Here is a 17,645-nt window from a genome sequence, read left to right on the forward strand (position 1 = left end):
GAGGGGAAGAGGGCAGGTAGTGGAGCAACCACAGGTGAGTAACCTGTTCTCCTTCAAAAGATGTCTCTGTGGGTGCTCCACTCAGGTAAGTGACTGTGTAAGCAGTATTCCTCAGGGCAGTAGGGGCTTTGGATTGGGCGTGTATGCAGCAGACAAAACAGCTCTGTCCGTTCAGCTGCTGTGTTGTGCAGGAGTGCATAGTGTTGGACAATATGAGGTTAGAAGCTCAGATGGCTGCCTTGTATATGTCAAGAAGAGGAACATTTCATAAGATTGAAGTGGCCTTGGAGATAGAGTGCATAGCTTTACACAGCAGAGAATCTTGACAGAAAAATGTATTTTCTTGAGCAGCAGCTTGTCAGACACAGCAATAAGCTATTAATTAGAGCTGTAATTGTCTCTTTAGAAAAGGAGCCCTGTCGGGACGAGCCGCAAGGTGGCGAGCTGCGTCAATTTCGAAGCGTTGCAGCCGCCCGCATGCTAATGAAGCACTGAATATGCATTTCAGCGCTTCATTAGTAAACTTCAAAATGGCCATTTGCGTGGCCATTTTGAAGTTTGGGGCTAGTGTAGACATAGCCTAAGTGTCTGAGAGAGAATTTCTATAAAAATCTCATATATACTGACTGCTGGCACAATGATTTTAATAGAAATATAGCAAAGAAATATTTTAAGATACGGACATGGGGCTAAGGTTTTTGTGTGTGGGGGGTGAGGAAGTATGTTTTAGTGTATTACTTAAAAAATTAGTATGTGATTATTTAATTAAAGGCTATTGTAATACATACAGTGTAAATGTCCATCCTTGACTTTCTTCTTTCCTGACTTTCGAGTATTTACATACAACCTGAGATATCTTTTGTCGTAGTTTTTTTAATTAAATGAAATTTGTTATAAAATAATGTAAGTTGATGATGCAAGACATACTGTTGAATAGCATGCATATAGTAAAAATTACCAGGCTATGCTTCCTGTGGGCTGCCGACTATATTTACAGCTAAATATTAATCTATTTAGAACATTTTTGGGTATATTTGGCTTTCAGGAATGCTCTTGAGAAGCAGTTACAAAATAAACTGTGTATTTCATAAATATGTTCACCGAAGCAGCATCTGATGTTAAAAACATGATTGTGGGGGGGAAAAAAAATAAAACAGAGAGTAGCTAAGCTAAACACGACATGCAGAGGGCTGTCACAGTACTTAATCAGAGCTCAGGGACACAAACAAGTTGAAGATCTTCGCAATTATAATAAAATATAAACCTGACTAATTTTAAAAAGTTAACTGCAAGACTTAACTATGCTATACAAATTGTCATTGTAATAATTGATCTCTGTTGTGTACAAAAATGCCTTTCTAGGAACAGTAGGGACAAATGGAAGCTTTCTCAAATCACAAAAGAATTCTCAACCCGTTGTGGAGGTGGATGAGGAAGCTCACACAGGAAAATTGCAGCTCCAGAAAAGCGATGGTGTTTCTGTATCCTTGAGTAGAGACAGCCTGGAACCAGATGGTAAGAAATAGCAGAGAGAGGAATTATTCAGTCAGATTATTAGCAAATTTGTGGGCCAGTTATTATGAATGAAAATGCATTATTTTAAAAATAAACACAAATTGGTGAAACTGTTATATTAAAACATTGTTCGTGGCTCTGATCCTGCAACTAATTCTGCATACGGGTTCAGCTTCATGGAATCAGTTTCAGGATCTTGCACGCTATTTAGTATTCATTCAATACCGTTATCACTGTATGTGTTTCTTATTATAATTAGTTATTATATATATATAATTATTATTATTATGATGATGATTATTCCATGTACTGAGATTATATTATTGTAATACATTCTGATATATTTTTAAATTTAGCTTCAGTTGTGGTTTCTGGACCTAATCAAAGTATTTTGGGAACTGGATTGGATACTTTGGAAGAACAAGAAGAAAAAGAGAGATTCTTTGCTAAACTTGAGAAAGGAGCTTCATCTACCATTGATTATTCAAGATTGAACCAAGAGCTGGACTCAAATGATTCTGTATTACTATCAGCATTTGTATGGTAATGCATGTGGGTGATCCTAAGCTGAATTAATATATTTTGAAAGTATAATATATACTAGTCCCCTGAGTTATGCAAGTGTTGCGCTCCTGCTCACCCTTGCATGACTCTAATCTTGTGCATGTCAGGGGGAGCTGGAAAATTGACCAGTGTACCAACACTGGTCAGTTTCCTGGCTCCCAGAGTGGCAGGGAGCCAGGAACCGGGTGGTAGCCTGGCTCTCAGCTTCTGCAAGCCCAGGGGAGCTGGGAGCCAGGCTGCCATCTGGTTCCCAGCTCTCTGCCACTCTGGGAGCCAGGCGCAGCTTCTCCCCAGCTTTCCCCACTTCTCCCTTTCTTCCCTGAGCTGGGGGAAGCTGAGTGGACAGACAACCATGGTGGTGTGGCTTCTCCCAACTGGGGGAAGCCGGGGAGAAGCTGCACTGCCACAGCTGCCTGCCTGGCTTCCCCCAGCTGGGGGAAGCTGAGGAGAAGCCTCAGCAGCGTGGCTGTCTGTCCCCCGGCTTCCCCCAGCTGGAGGGAGCAGGAAGCTGGCAGAGCATCTGTACTCCCCAGTGCCTGTGAACCCCATGATTTTGACTTGCATTAATCTGAGGTAAGAGCAAGTGAAGTGCAAGTCAAAATGGCATATGTTTCGGCTTTATTGCGTATGGTATAATGTGTATATGTTATAATGGTGCTCAGAAGTCCAAATCACAACTACAGCATCATTGTATTAACTCTGTATGAATATACAAGTAATGTGGTTGTTACTCAAAAATGTTTATAATTGAAGGGTACGTCTGTCCTTCAAGATGAAAATGTGATTCACAGCCCAAGGACAGGGAGCATTTTTAAGAGTGAGGACAAAAACCTTTACTGTGGAGTAGAAAAGGGGAGCCAACATGGGAATTCAAAGGTGGAATGTGGCTAAGTCAGAACAAGAAGCAAAAGGATGATAGGTCTGTTTGTTCTGAGGTTACTGTGTGGGTGTGAAGGAGGCCGGAGAGGAGGCAGTTGTAGTAATCAATTCAGAAAGAAAAGGCTTGAGGGGTGAAAATTCTAGCTGTGTAGACAGCTGTAGCAACACTTGATTTTGAAATTTTCACAAGTAGAATATAAAAGAGTGAGAATGATCAGTTCAAAAAATGCACATATTGCAATTGCCATTTTATAGATTTTTAAATGAAAAGTGAATTGGTGCTTATGAATAATGAGAGACTAACATTTTTGCCCTTTTTTTTTTTTGTTTCAGCCATGAACAAAATGCGGAACAAGTGGAAAATGACGGTGAATCTAAACATGAAGAAAAATGTGGTAATACTCCTGTGTTCACATATAAAGAGAAAAAGAGTGATACAAACTGTCCATTGCTACTCTAACAGCTGTCAACACCTACCCTTTCTTTGATAAGACCTGCAGCTCCAGAATCAGGCTGGTCAGCCATCAACGGACTCACAAATGGGAGGGTGACATGAAGACATCCTTCTTGTTATCAAGTGACCACCAAGAGAAGATATAGAGTCCTGAACTAAAAGGGAGTTATGTTGGAGTCACAAGTTTATTTTAGGGGGGTTGCAGTATCGCCATCCTTCCTTTTATATTGCCTTCAAAGATGGGTGGCCAGAGAATGGCAGCTGTTGGCCAAGCATTTTGCTCTGAAGTTAGCACCCTGCCAGCAGCAGCACAGAAGTAAGAGTGGCAATACCGTTCCATGCCACCCTTACTTCTGTGCTGCTGCCTTCAGAGGTAGGTGGCTGGATAATCACAGCTGTTGCATGAGGACACAACTCAGCAGGCAGCAATGCAGAAGTAAGGGTGGCAATACCATAATATGTCTTCCTTATTTCTGTGTTGTTGCTGGTAATGGCTCTGCCTTTGGCGCTCCTCTCCAGTGGCTGCCAATCTCCAGCTGCCCAGCTCTGAAGGCAGTGCCTCCACCAGCAGCAGTGTAGAAGTAAGAATAGCAGTAACTCCACCCCCACTTTCCACACATAATAACTTTGCGACTCCCTCCCCCAGAGTTCCTTTTTGGGTCAGAACCTCTATAGTTACAATACCATTAAATTTCTGACTTTAATAGCTGAAATCATAAAGATGATGATTTTTTAAAAGCCTGTGACCATGAAATTGACCAAAATGGACCATGAATTTGATAGGACCCTACATATAATACACATGAAGTTTTTTTATTTAATTTGTGGAGTCTCTTCTTTTTCACATTATTTTATAACCAATAGTGTAAACTAAGAATGGAGGAATTTTTACAAAATTGCTGAATTACCAAAAAGTGAAGTTCTTGCACTTGCATTAATTAAAATGAAAAAGCAGTCAAGTAGCACTTTAACAAAATAATTTATTTGGTGAGCTTTCATGGGACAGTCCCACTTCTTTAGACCATAGTCAAACCAGAACAGACTCAATATTTAAGGCACAGAGAACCAAAAACAGTAATCAAGGAAGACAAATCAGAAAAAAATGATCAAGGTGAGCAAATCAGAGAGTAGAGGGGTAGGAGGAGAGGGGAGGTCAAGAATTAGATTAAGCCAAGTATGCAAACGAGCCCTATAGTGACTCAGAAAATTCCCATCCCGGTTCAAACCACGAGTTAGTGTGCCAAATTTGAATATAAAAGACAGTTCGGCTGTCTCCCTTTCAAGAGTGGTGTGTGAATTTTTCTTCATTGGATGAATTTGATTATCAGAAAATTGTATATTGGATTATCAGAACAGAGGAGGATTTCCACATGTTCAATGGACCATGTTTTGAAGACATGGAAAGGAAAAAATACAAATGAAAAGCTCTTTTGTTTGTCCTCTTTTCCATATTTCTTTGAGATAGAGAATTTGAGGCTCCTCTCCTTTCCGTATTCCAAATAGACAAGAAAGTATACCAACTTCATTGAAAGGTTGGGTAATGGGTGTGTAATGGAAACAGCAATAATTGTTCATCTGGCTTTTTTCCCCGCCAATATTCATCCCCATGGCTGCAACCTGTTTTTAGTTGAATGTTAAGGTGATTTTCTTAATAAGGATTTTGGGTCTCCCTTTTCGTAAGTAGAGCCCTACATGAATACATATAATTTATACAGCATATACATATAATGGATATAACTTAGTATCTGTGGAACTGCAGGGCTCTCTGGGAACTGTAGCATGAAAAAAAGCAGAACTTGGAGCCGCCACTCCCAGGAACCAGCACCCCATGCCAGAAGTTTATCTGTTGCATCTGTACTGCCCACAGCCCCTCCCCTATTTCTGCCTCCATCCCTTCTATGTGGCTGCCTGCATCTCCTATCTGGGGGGTCTGCTCATCACTTGAGCACAACCAGGGATAGTTTCAGTGAGCCTTGGTGCCTGTCCCAGTGGATGAGGTGAGCCTAAGGGCCGTACAGCTGTGTAACAGAAGCTGCCAGCACAGGGTGCTGGCTCCAAGGGCAGCAGCCGCTCATTCAGCTCCTTTCACCAGTGCAATTCCTGAGAGAGCCCAGAGATTCCACAAATAAAAATTTGTGTCTCCAAAGGGCTTTGTTCATAACTGTATAATCCATCTGTCAGGTGATTCTCAGATTAGCCTCCTCAGGTGATCAGAACAAGATCCTGTCCTCTAGTGGCAGATTCCAGTGTAATGACCCTCTGTTCTCAGCTCTCTATCAGTCCTTGGAATTTCGGTCCAATATGGAAGTAAAAGAATAACGGAGGAGAAAAGGGGGTTTACAATCAAAATGGATTTAGCAGGTTGATGAAGATTAACATACAGGGCGTTCATAATCTCTTATCAAATTCATGAATTGTACATTACGCAAAATGACACACTGCTCTTCTTAGCCCCTCTTTGCATTTCCCTTTCACTGTGCTGCTCCTTCTCCTGCCCTTATTTATGGTTGGTCTTGGTTTATCCATTTTATCTCATCCCAGCCTCTTAATCTATCATAATAAAAGAGTAAATTCCTTTTTGAGACTTAATAAACAGTTTAGTTGAACTGTCAAGAAATCTGCTTTACCAACTTAAACATGAACTCAAGTAAAATATGCATTTGCAAATCTTAAATAACTAAAGGATATATTCTTTGTTTAAAATGCATGGGTGCGGTGTCGTGCAAGAGTTTTATAATAGAAATTTTAAAACAAATGTGTAGTTTCTAGAGAATGGCATTTAAAAGATAAAAGAATAGAAAATCTTATAGCAACAATTTAGTTGCATACATATATACTACAATAACTACAGCTATGTCTAGACTTCAGGCTTCTGTTGACAGCAGTTTTGTCAACAGAGTGCATGTCCAGACTGCAGAACTTTTGGAAGAGATCTGCTGCCCAGGAGCGTTCTGTCAACATCCCTGCACACTTTGTTCAACGAGGAAGGAGGGATGTCTCAACAGAGGGTTTTTTTTTTCCAACATTTGGCTCTGTGTGGAAAGGCCAAATGTCGGAAAAGCCTCTCTTGACAGAACTGTCGTCAAAAGATATGCAAATTTTGTGGCAATTTGCATATCTTTTGCCAACTGTTCTTGGCAAACTAGATGTTGCCTATATAGTATCTATAGCTATATCTTTTTATAGACTATGATTGTAGTCTTACAGTTTCTTATGGTATTAGTACAAATCAACTCTGAGCAACACCATATTGGTAGTTAGTAGAGTGTTTTCCTGACACTGCATGTATCATTAAAATAATTACCTTTATTCCCTGCTTAATTATATTTCAGACAAATATAGTGAAGATTTTGAAGATAAGACTGAATCTAATTATCCTTCTAAAAATGAAGATAATCACATTGAGCATATTGTCAGATCAGACGCTGATAGAAATGTTCAAGGACAGGTATAATGACTGAATATTTAAAATGTTGAATTTTATGATATCAGACCTTTGCTGCTATGCTTATCTCTTGTCAAGATTTTCACGGTCCTAACAGAAACCAAACTTCGAATTTTTAATTTTTTCTTAAAAATCTATTATTTTAAACTAATTGAATTTTTTAACTACTTGTTTGAGGTTTATAGACATCTACACATACACAAGAATGCATGTTAAAGAACACAAGTAACTATACTTTGTGTAAATATGCTTATTAGATACATGAAGAACAGAGTTTTTTGTTGTGGTATTTTTTCTGTGACATTTATACTCTTCATGGTGGTATGATCTTGATGGCCAGAATCGGCCCTTGATGTATCTACTTATTTGTTTGTACTTTGAGTCAGCAGCCACAGGTGGTAAGTGCTATACTTCAGAGCTTGAGAATGGTGGAGAACTTTTCTCTGTCTTTTGTTGGAAGGACTTGGCGGCAAGGAAGCTACTGAGCTTTTCAAGAAGAGGAAAACCTCTGTCCTATGGAACTTGAGAATGGAAAAAATGGAGTCAGAGGTTTTCTTTCCACCTATACAGTACATACACTTAGGCTGTGTCTACACTAGAGGGTTTTGTTGGCAAAACTGGAATTTTGTCAACAAAACCTGGGGAATGTCCTGATTTCCAGAGCATTCTATTGGCAGTAATACGACAGAACACAACACTTTTGTCAACAGTCTTATTTCCCTTCTGTCAACAGAAAGCCGGTCTGAATGTTCCAGAGGGCCCTCTCTTGGCAGACAGGGATTCCAGGACACTGAGCAGCCCTGTCTGCTGTGCTTCCAGTTGGCCGTTTTGTTGAGAGTGTGGCCGGGCAGTTCAGCCATTCTTTTTCAACAGAGCAGATCACTCTTGTGATCCACTTGACAATTTGGCCCTAATCTGTTGACAGAAGTTTTGTTGGAAGATATGTTCCGACAAACACTTCTGTGGACAAATCACTGTAATCTAGACGTAGCCTTTTTTCTTACGATCTACTGGGTGACTTCTGAAGAGTTGGTCAGGACTACCTGTCTCATGAACCTAATGGATCTGGCCACCTGGAATTCTGTACCTGTAAGGGAATGCCTGAGGAGTGTTGTGGAGGAGTAGCCCTAGACATGCTCCCAGCAGCTTCTGGATAAAAAATGGCTTTGTGCTCTGGCTGTTTCTGACTGCTGCAACATCTCTTGTGGGATAACTTGACGTAGATTAGAAGAATTCTGAGGCTGCTCTGACTGTTGCAGGGGGCCAAACCATCCCAGGAACCAAAAAATTGGTATATAGTCACCTTTCCCTACCCTTTTGGTCCAAAAATTGGGGCCAATGTATTTTATGTGCATGTTTAAACAAAACATTGAGAGCAAAGGTAAGCCTTCAATGCAAAATTAAAGGCAGTAAGTCTTTGCAAGGATGTTCTGTGTGGTATCCATATACTGCACCAGACCTATTGAAAATGAGATAAATGTATTTTCATATAGGTCTGGTCCCTTAACACTGAATAACAAAACACTAGTGCACAATGTATTTCTTATTTCTGAGCAAAGTTTTTTTAAAAATGCAATGCAACATATAGTAGAAGTTAACTTCATTTAGTACGGTATGCCATATATGTGGTTACAGCTTATCTACATTACATTCTGTTTTCTAAAACAGCTCACATTCATCTCCAGTTGTTGCTCCTTATTTTATTTTCATTTGTTTTTTAGAAAAGAACTACTAGTTGAAATGTTAATTGTAAAAAATGCAAAACCACAAGTATTTGGCACCTTCTCCCATATTCATACCCCTTTAAGGCTTCAAACTGGAAGGCAAAGCAGTTAGGAAATGCAAAATTAATGCTGAGATACCACTAATTTGGTATTTTCTCATTTTCTTGTATTGTAATTTTCATTAACAATATTTTGCTATTGTAATTACCAGCATTTAGTTTCACCTTGCCCCAAGGGGGAAGCAGAGTAAAAGAGTGGGGAAGACGTGCGGTTCCAGTTCATGTATTGGAATGATAAATCCATAGCGTTCCAAAAAGTAGCACAATTAAAACTCTTACGATAAAGATAGAAGGCACGTGAACTAAAGCAAACTTTTAATCTTGGTAAATATAAATATTTTGTTTTTTAAAATTCACAAAGTTACGACTTTTCACTCTTTCAATTGTTTTAGGATGACACGACTGGCATGCTGGCTAAAGGTAAAAATTTAAACTTGTGATGTTATGAAGATATTTGTAAAACATAACAAGTAAATCTGTTTTATTTTTGTATGAGAACTACTGCTTCATAATCGTGGTCTGAACTAGTTAAAATGATCCATATATCTTATTGTTAAATAGACATCAACACTGTCTTTAATTTTGGACCAACAGGTCAGTGCTCACATTTTCACATCTGCAAACATAGGGCCAGATCCTGCAGTGAGCGCTGTACAGGCACTGAAGTCACCCATGTGGAGCTTGAGAACTGGGGACTCGATAACCATGTTTCAGAATAATGCCTACAGTGTTGAAATGTAGAGATTTCTATATAGTAAATATTTCTCAGTTAATATGGGCAGGTCTGATGTAACATAACTTCTATGATGCCATCATTGGAATTGGGACTATAAATTTTTGGGATTATAAATTAATATAGTTGAGCCAATATTGTCCTCCAAAGCACATTGATAATTTCATTTTTAGACCTACTCTGCTTTTCTAGCCACGTCTGATTCTTCATGCACTGCCCCTCTTCACCACTGACCCACTCTCTTATACTAAATATTCCTGCCACAGCCTTGGCATGTTCTAAACATTCCCTCCTAGCCTCATGCTGAGTGTAAGGTTACTCTGCTTACTGTGAGCCTTTACATCAGTATATGCAAACTGTGTCCTGAGAGTCATATGTAGCTCCTTGTATTCTTGAGGAGGTCTTTGTTAAAAAGAAAATTTGCATTTGATTGCTAATTGACCATGCGTTCCAGTACCTTTTTTCCAAGGCAGGAGGGGAAGTGGGAGCAGAGCAGAGCAGCCTCTGAAGTGTTGCTTCTTTTAAGACTGGAGTGAATAATGAGAGATTAGATCTAGGTAATCTCACAAGCAGGAGAGGAGAGCAAGGAAATGTCACTTCAGCTCTTTGGGAGTGTGCTGGCCCACTAAGCTGCATCTTAGAGCACTAAGAAGTGTCCTAGAATTAGTGAGATGGTGGCAGCAGTTAACTTTAAGGAAGAAATGTTACAACGTTACCGTTGATTTTTAGGACTGGGATGAGTTTCTTAGGGATGGGGATCACTATTAACAGCACTTGCTTAAGAAAGTCCCAGTTTCCCTCTCCAGCAAAACATATGTATCAGGACTGGAGCAACTGATAAGCTTTGAACCTAAAGTTGGGGTTCAGGGAGAAAAGGTACCAACTTTTAAACCATCCACTTCTTCCTATTCCTATTCTGCTTCCTCCCAAGAGGATCTAGGTAATGTAAGTGAAAAGGCTTGCCAGACCTATTAAGAGACTATTGAACCTGTGAAAGAGCCATTCACATGGTAATGAAGCCATTTAACAGGTATTTGCTAGCTCCAGGTATATACTTCCAGTTTCAGAATGTATAAATCTGTTAGGCTTTAGGGTGCCACGGGACACCTTGTTTTTGCAGATACAGTTGAAGACAACTACCCCTAGTAACAGAGAGGAAGCCGTGCTAGTCTATACACTATCAAAACAAAAAGCAGTCAAGCAGCACTTTAAAGACTAGCAAAATAGTTTATTAGGTGAGCTTTCGTGGGACAGACCCACTTCTTCAGACCATAGCCAGGTCAGACCAACTACCCCTCTGAGACTTGAATTAACTGTGTTAGGCTAAAAGAAGTTAAGTATATTTCATCAGTGTGTTGCTGAAGATTATAAAACAATATCTCTAAAAAAAACATCATTCCCCCTTGTCCCTCTCCACCCATCTCACACCCTTCCCCTGCCTGCCATTGGGACACCAGTTTAATAGAACTGGTTAAGGTTCCATAAATCCAAAGGATGTCCCTGCTTGAAGCTGCAGTGGGAAAAGAGTTGGAGCAGCTTGTTTCTGGCATGGATTAAGAAGATAACAGAGGCTGAAATTTGATTAAGTCACAGTTCAAGGCCTGCTCTGCTACTGGTGCAAGTGCAGCTAGGAACTGTCACACATGCATGATGGATCTCAAGTTGCCAATCTATCCAAAGCAGATAAAAATTGTTTTCTGCATCTATTGAGTCAGGATAGATAAATTATAATATCGCATCAGTGACAGTATTCTCTAAAGTCATGAATCTTTTTAGTTGTGTTGCTTGATTCACAAGACTCCACTATGGAAATTCATAAGTTTATTGAACAGCAAGATGCAGCACAGACTGAACATCAGACACCTGAAGTCACTGAAGGTGAAATGAACGGAACTGGTAAGACTACTTTGTCTTGTTTGCTTGTTTTAACTTTTCTTTTCAGGCATAACTATTTTCTTTTATTCTTTCTTGATCAATGCAAGCTACTTTCACATGTGCTCCAATGCTTTATCAATTGAATTGCATTTAGAAATTAGAAATAGACATTCAGAGCAGCCATAATTTTAATTGTACTCTAAACTGTGGTGGGAGATAAGTCAAAACAATGATGAAAAGCTTCATGAAGACTTCATTTATTCGTCATAGGCACACAGTATTTAATCTAACAAAATATAATCTGATTTGTGTGAGTTTTAGTAAAGATGTATATAAAAACAGAAATATTTATAACTGCAGGGAAAGACTGTAGAGAAGAGCAAGTATTGTAGATTCAACACTTTCCAGGTTAACATGAAGTTTGCTGTTTTCAGCAATAGTTGTTCCTTGTAGGTTTTGAAATTGAGAGTCAGTTGGATGTTTGCTTTTTCTCATTGCTTTGTCACAGTGGCTGTGTCTACACTACAAAAATAACTTTGTAGTTGCTTACTTTGAAGTAAGCAACTTTGCAGTTGAGCATCTACACATACCCTACTTCGAAGTAGGGCACAACTCCATTCCCAGGAATGGAGTAAGGACTTCAAAGTTGGCCTCCCTACTTTGAAGTTAACTTTGAAGTAAGGGAAAATGTCGACTCACTGCTGGCTACTTCAAAGTAGTGCCTAACTTCGAAGTTAGTTCCTAGTGTAGATGCACCCGATGTGCTACATTGATTTTTTTTTTAATAGATTGTGCTAGCAACTGAAACTTACACTTCCAACGTCTTGCATTTACTAATTGTTTCTCTTATGAATTTCCAGTTTCCTGAATTTTATGATTGTTAATTTTCAGCAGGTGTTTCCTATGGACAAACTAATAGTGATATTGAAGCATTACATCAGGCTTACTGTCATATCGATCAGTCTCTAGGAGAGACAGATGAGCAAAGAATTAATCTTAGTGTGACAGAAAATGCAGAGTGCCCAGTCCAAGATGCTTCACAAAACAATGAAGATTGTGCAAAAAATATCTCAACTACTGAATCAGGTAGATACTGCAAGTGGAAGCTGAGCTGTGATTTCTACCTATTGGTTGTTTTTAATTAAGTATACTATATGGCTATGTCTAGACCAGAAGGATTTGTCAGCAGAAGTTTTTGTCAGAAAATATCTTCCAACAAAACTTCCGTCAACAGATTGCGGCCAGACCGCAAGGCAGATTGAAAGAGTGATTGGCTGTCAACAGAGAGCAGCCAAACTGCCCAGCTGCTCTCTCAGCAAAGTGGACACCTGGAAGCCTGGCAGACACGGTTGCCCAGTGTTCCGGAAGCCCTTTCTGTCAACAGAGGGGTCCCCAGAATGTTCAGACTAGCTTTCTGTTGACAGAACTCTGTTGACAGAGGTGTTCTTCCTCATGACAAGCAGAGTACGCCTGTCAACAAAAGTGCTGCATTCCATCAATTTACTGTTGACAGAATGCCCTTTGGAATCTGGACGCTACATGGGTTTTGTCAACGAAGCAGCTATTTTGCTGACAAAACTCTCTGGTCTAGACGTAGCCTCTTACGGAAGTGCTACATTCAATCTCTATGGATAGAAATATTGTGAAGTGCAGCTGTTTGTGATTTCTTCTACATGAAAAGAGCTGTAGTTTTCTGGTCATGTGAACTGTATTGTTCATGCTCCACTAATCTTGAGTGTATTAACTTTATATATTTTCTTTCTTGTTCAAATTATGTAAAATCCATTTTTGGGTTATGTTCAAGTAACGTGAGAAATATGTTCAAGGTACTTTAAAGAAGTTATTTCAAACAAAAGAACTAAAACTTAAAGCAGACCATTCTTATTTATGTATTTACTATTGGTTCCAATATTCTCAACTGCCTAAAACAAATCTCTTTATTCAAAAATTTGGAAAAAAAATAAAAACCTATAATATATTACATACACAAGTAAAATATATGAGCCTAGGGATAAAATTTTCATAAGTGTCTGAGTCCCATTTTCAAGAGAGACTTAAGCTCCTAAGTAGCTCTGTATGGGAAATCGAGCAGTTTCTGTTCTGAGAAAACTTTATAGAGTTTTCAGGATTTTTTTAATCCTATCTTGGGACAAAAGAATCAAATTCTCCAGAATTTTCACAGGGTTGAGATAATAAAAAAATTAATTTTGGAAATCCCAAAACCTAGTATTTCTGAAACAAAATACACTTTGAGGAGCCTTGGCTGCTTCACTGCCAGGCTTCAGGGAAGTTGGGAATCCATGACACCTTGGCAATTGCAGATTGAAATTGAAAACTGAGCGGACTTTTTAACTATGCAAAAGTCTGGTCAGCTTTGTTGCTCTTATTCACTGAAGGGCACCTATGCATGTAACAAAAAAATGTCAATTTCAGATTGTGGTTGCCAGTGTCCCAGGCTATATTGTAGCCCATATGCTGAGCTGCTGGGACCTGAGAAGCCTTGGTTCCTTTCTAGTATGCTTGGTGTTCTGAAGTTGGAACCCTAGGGGTTGACAGCTCTGAGGCTCCTAGTTCAGCTGGATCTTCCATGTCCGAGCTCCACTTCATCCTGCCTGGAAGCCCCATCTGCTGAGAGTCCAGGAGGATAAAGTGACAGTGAACCTTAATGGGTTCTGTTGAAAGTTTGTCAGACTCAAACTGTTTCCTTGAAATATTTTGATTTCCAAGTGTCAGAAATATTTTGTTTGGAATTTTTCTGACTTTGTTCTCTCCCAGGTGCCTAAATCTGTCTGTCTTGCTGACTTTCAGTGAGACTTGGGCTCATGAGAAATTTTTGAAAATGAAACTTAAGCTCTTGAATCCATTACACATTTTTGAACATTTGACTCCAGATCTTCTCCCTGATATCCAATAAGGGAGTAGATCATCAGCACGTAAATCTCTACGCCCATAGTGGGAGAGATCAGACACATCAGTGGCACCACCTCGTTTCCTCTACTCAAACCCTTAGGGCTTGTCTACACCTGCCCCCAACTTCGAAGAGGGCATAGTAATCAGGATGATGGGAGATTATTAATAAAGTGCTGCAGTGAATATGGCCCAATTTGAGGAGTAAAGGCACTTCAAAGAAGTGCAGGTAGTTCAAAGTGCCCGCCACTACATGCATGCTGACACTTTGAAGTTTGACACTTAGAAGTTGCCGTGGGGGAGAACTAGCTTAATGAAGTTCTGCATATTCACCATAGCACTTCGTTACTAATCTCCCATTGCCCTGATTACCATGCCCCCTTCAAAGTTGCAGGCAAGTGTAGACCCAGCCGTAGAGAGGGCTATGCCAAGTCATGATTTCCAGTGGTAGAGAGGGTGCAGATTTCACAGGTGAAAATGCAGGTTGCTCTACACAAAGGTGGGTTTTGGGGTACAAAGATTGGTATTATGTAAAGTTATTTTAAGAAAAGGTTTTAATTTGCTTTGTATTTGTAACACCCCCTTTCAAATCATAGAAATAATATCTTCTCTTGACACTTTTTCTTCTCTACCCACTTTTTCTAAGTGACAGACATAAGCAAGCTATGTTCTGGTTTTAGTTGAGGAATTGAGGAACATTATTTTTGATTTATACCATTTTCTGTTGTGACTTAGTTTGTCTTTTCTTTCTGTGAAGTCTTTTACTACTTTAGAACCACTGGAGATTCTAGAGAATTACACGTTATTTTCTAAATCTGTCACCCACTCTGGATTGCAATAATTTAAAAAATAGCTTTTATTACTATACATTAAATATTGTGCTTAAAATTAATAATTTGTTCCACCCCTTAGATTTACCCACTATAGAGGAATTGATGAAACCCATTAGAGCAGATTCAACTCATGCCAGGGGCTTTGACCTGGAACCTGTAAGGTATATGATTTTAAAAATACATGTTTTAACAGTATCAGAGGGGTAGCCGTGTTAGTCTGGATCTGTAGCAGCAACGAAGGGTCCTGTGGCACCTTATAGACTAACAGAAAAGTTTAGAGCATGAGCTTTTCTGAAGAAGTGAGTTAACTCACGAAAGCTCATGCTCTAAACTTTTCTGTTAGTCTATAAGGTGCCACAGGACCCTTCGTTGATGTTTTAACAGCTTACTACCAACGAATTATTTGTGAAAACATCTTTGTGAACAAGGACTATTTTTGAGCAAGGAATCTAGATTTCATTGTGCTGGTAATTTAGTGCTATTGTGTGTCATGTTTGCTGATCTGTATGGTGAATATATATTCTTAGTTGGTCTGGTCACTTTGAAAATAAGACCTATTTCCAGTAGTCTTACTCCGTTAGCAAATACAGTGTAGAAGTACTGCTAATAGCTTTTTAAAAAACTAGCTGTCTGTTGACATGGCAATAGAAATAACATTGCATGGGTGTGTCATTTTTGGGAAAATAATTGTAAATAAATTGCAAGACTTGTTAAATGCACTTGTTGGTTTTTTCATTTGTTTGTTAGTTTCATTGGACTACAAAACAAACAAACAGACAGCAGAGCAGCTGGATTTGTCAGTCATTTGCCATTTAAAGAACACAAGAATGGTGCAGCTCTGGAGAAGCAAAGTTTAGATATTTCGTTTGAAAAACATAGTAAAGAAGAGTGTGTTTTGCTCCAGGCCTCTGCAAATGAAGGTAGTGAAAATAGTTATCAAAAAGGGACTGATGAAGACCAGATTGATAAAACACAGCTTTGCCTTTTGAGACAAAAAATACTCCAAGATTCTGGAGTGTTGCACCGGAATAGCAAAATTAATCAAGTAAGCAATAGTTAGCTCTTTTATCTATTTAATGCCATTTTGAAGATTTTGTAAAAACGTATTTGCTATAAACATTTTGAGTTTGTCTATACTAGGAACTAACTTTAAAGTTTGAAGTTAGGCGCTACTTCGAAGTAGCCAGCAGAGTGTCTACACATATTTTCCCTTACTTCAAATAGGGAGCCCAACTTCAAAGTCCTTACTCCATTCCCGGGAATGAAGTAGTGCCCTACTTTGAAGTTTAACTTTGAAGTAGGGTGTGTGTTGACGCTCAACTTCAAAGTCTGTCGTAAGCAACTTGAAAGTTATTTTTGTAGGGTAGACGCAGCCATTAGCAGCTCAGGTCTATCTATAATTTGTGGATCCCCAATAAAAGTTTTTTGCTATTTACTGTTTGGAGTCATGGCCCCAAGGCTGAATGGCAATTTCCAAGATAACCCAGTGGGTCTTTTTCATCTGTACTCTATTGTCCGTGCTAACTAATAAGCAGTGTTCCATTCTGGGTGTTCTATCTTTTCACCACCTTGAAAGCACTAGAGCTTTTTGTAGAATGAAACATTAGTCATTTGTTCAGATTAAGAATGTTTATTTTCAGCATCATCAGGAATTTTATACTGTTTATTTAAGTATAACTTTTGTAATGGCCCATTGTTTTGTTACTAGAATTATATTTATAGAAATAAAACTGAAGATTTTATTTCAGTCTAATGTGGTTGTTACAAGCCTATATTTATTCTACACAGGAACATCACTCTAGCCCTTGGAAGAACAAGAAAGTGGATTCAATGATTAATAAGCAAGTAGTACATAAGAGCACTAGAAGTACAGCTCCTTTACATAAGAAGAAATCCCTCATTGGACCACACATATTAGTTAAGAGTTCTGGATATGGTAAAGTCAATTCACCTTTAAAACAATTTTCCACAGCTGGTGAAAAGAGAGCATCAAAAGAAGTTCTCAAAAAAACAAGTTTGAATGTCAAATCACCTCCAGATAAAGCAAGACAAAAAGGTAAGTGGTAGTTTTATATACATAATTTTATTTGTAATGAAGAGTTCAGAGGTTCATTTTTGCTTAATTCAGGGAGCTTTTGGTTTTGATGTTACACACAAAAATAGTGTTAGATTTTATGTGATGTACTTTTTCCATGTCTTAAAGATGAGAGTCTTAGCAGCAGTGTTATTTTTTCCTGGAAGAATAAATCAGTGTGAGATTTCCAGGATTACCTCATGTTCCTGAAGGGTGAACCTAGAGGTCAGATTTTCACATTGCAATCAGAGTGTGTGATGTTTACCACACAGAACAGATTATATCCATAAGTCAGTGAGATCAAAATGTAGCAGTCCTAAAGTAAAATAAGAAAAATAAATCAATTAGTTTATGCTTGAATGAGCCTGCCAGAATTCATGTAATCTTTCTTTTACAGTGTCTGTCTAAAATTCGTGTTATTTCTGCTGGGACTGGTATTATATAGTTGGTGGCTTGGTCCTCTTAAACAAAGTTGACAAAATGAATGGAGCTAGCTTGTTTGCTGTCCAGTTAATGGATGAGTATCCTGGTCTTTGGTTTGCTGGGCCTTTTGGTTATTAGAGTCATACTTCTCATTGTTATT

At 38.8% G+C, this 17,645-nt stretch overlaps 1 protein-coding gene across 3 annotated transcripts in view; it reads left to right on the forward strand.

Moving 5' to 3' along the window:
• The window catches only part of CEP162 (centrosomal protein 162), a 78,430-nt gene that overhangs the window by 22,078 nt on the left and 38,707 nt on the right, over positions 1 to 17,645 (forward strand). The window contains exons 4-13 of one of the 3 annotated variants that reach the window (XM_074990953.1): positions 1,363 to 1,515; positions 1,872 to 2,058; positions 3,292 to 3,353; positions 6,745 to 6,860; positions 9,033 to 9,060; positions 11,150 to 11,269; positions 12,140 to 12,334; positions 15,068 to 15,149; positions 15,736 to 16,033; positions 16,777 to 17,044. In XM_074990953.1, coding sequence (XP_074847054.1) covers positions 1,363 to 1,515; positions 1,872 to 2,058; positions 3,292 to 3,353; positions 6,745 to 6,860; positions 9,033 to 9,060; positions 11,150 to 11,269; positions 12,140 to 12,334; positions 15,068 to 15,149; positions 15,736 to 16,033; positions 16,777 to 17,044 — 1,509 coding nt within the window. The remainder of the gene's footprint in view (positions 1 to 1,362; positions 1,516 to 1,871; positions 2,059 to 3,291; positions 3,354 to 6,744; positions 6,861 to 9,032; positions 9,061 to 11,149; positions 11,270 to 12,139; positions 12,335 to 15,067; positions 15,150 to 15,735; positions 16,034 to 16,776; positions 17,045 to 17,645) is intronic. The other 2 variants (XM_074990954.1, XM_074990955.1) reach the window with 2 other exon arrangements.

Source organism: Carettochelys insculpta, chromosome 3 (assembly GCF_033958435.1).
Source record: "Carettochelys insculpta isolate YL-2023 chromosome 3, ASM3395843v1, whole genome shotgun sequence".
Lineage (NCBI taxonomy): Eukaryota > Metazoa > Chordata > Testudines > Carettochelyidae > Carettochelys > Carettochelys insculpta.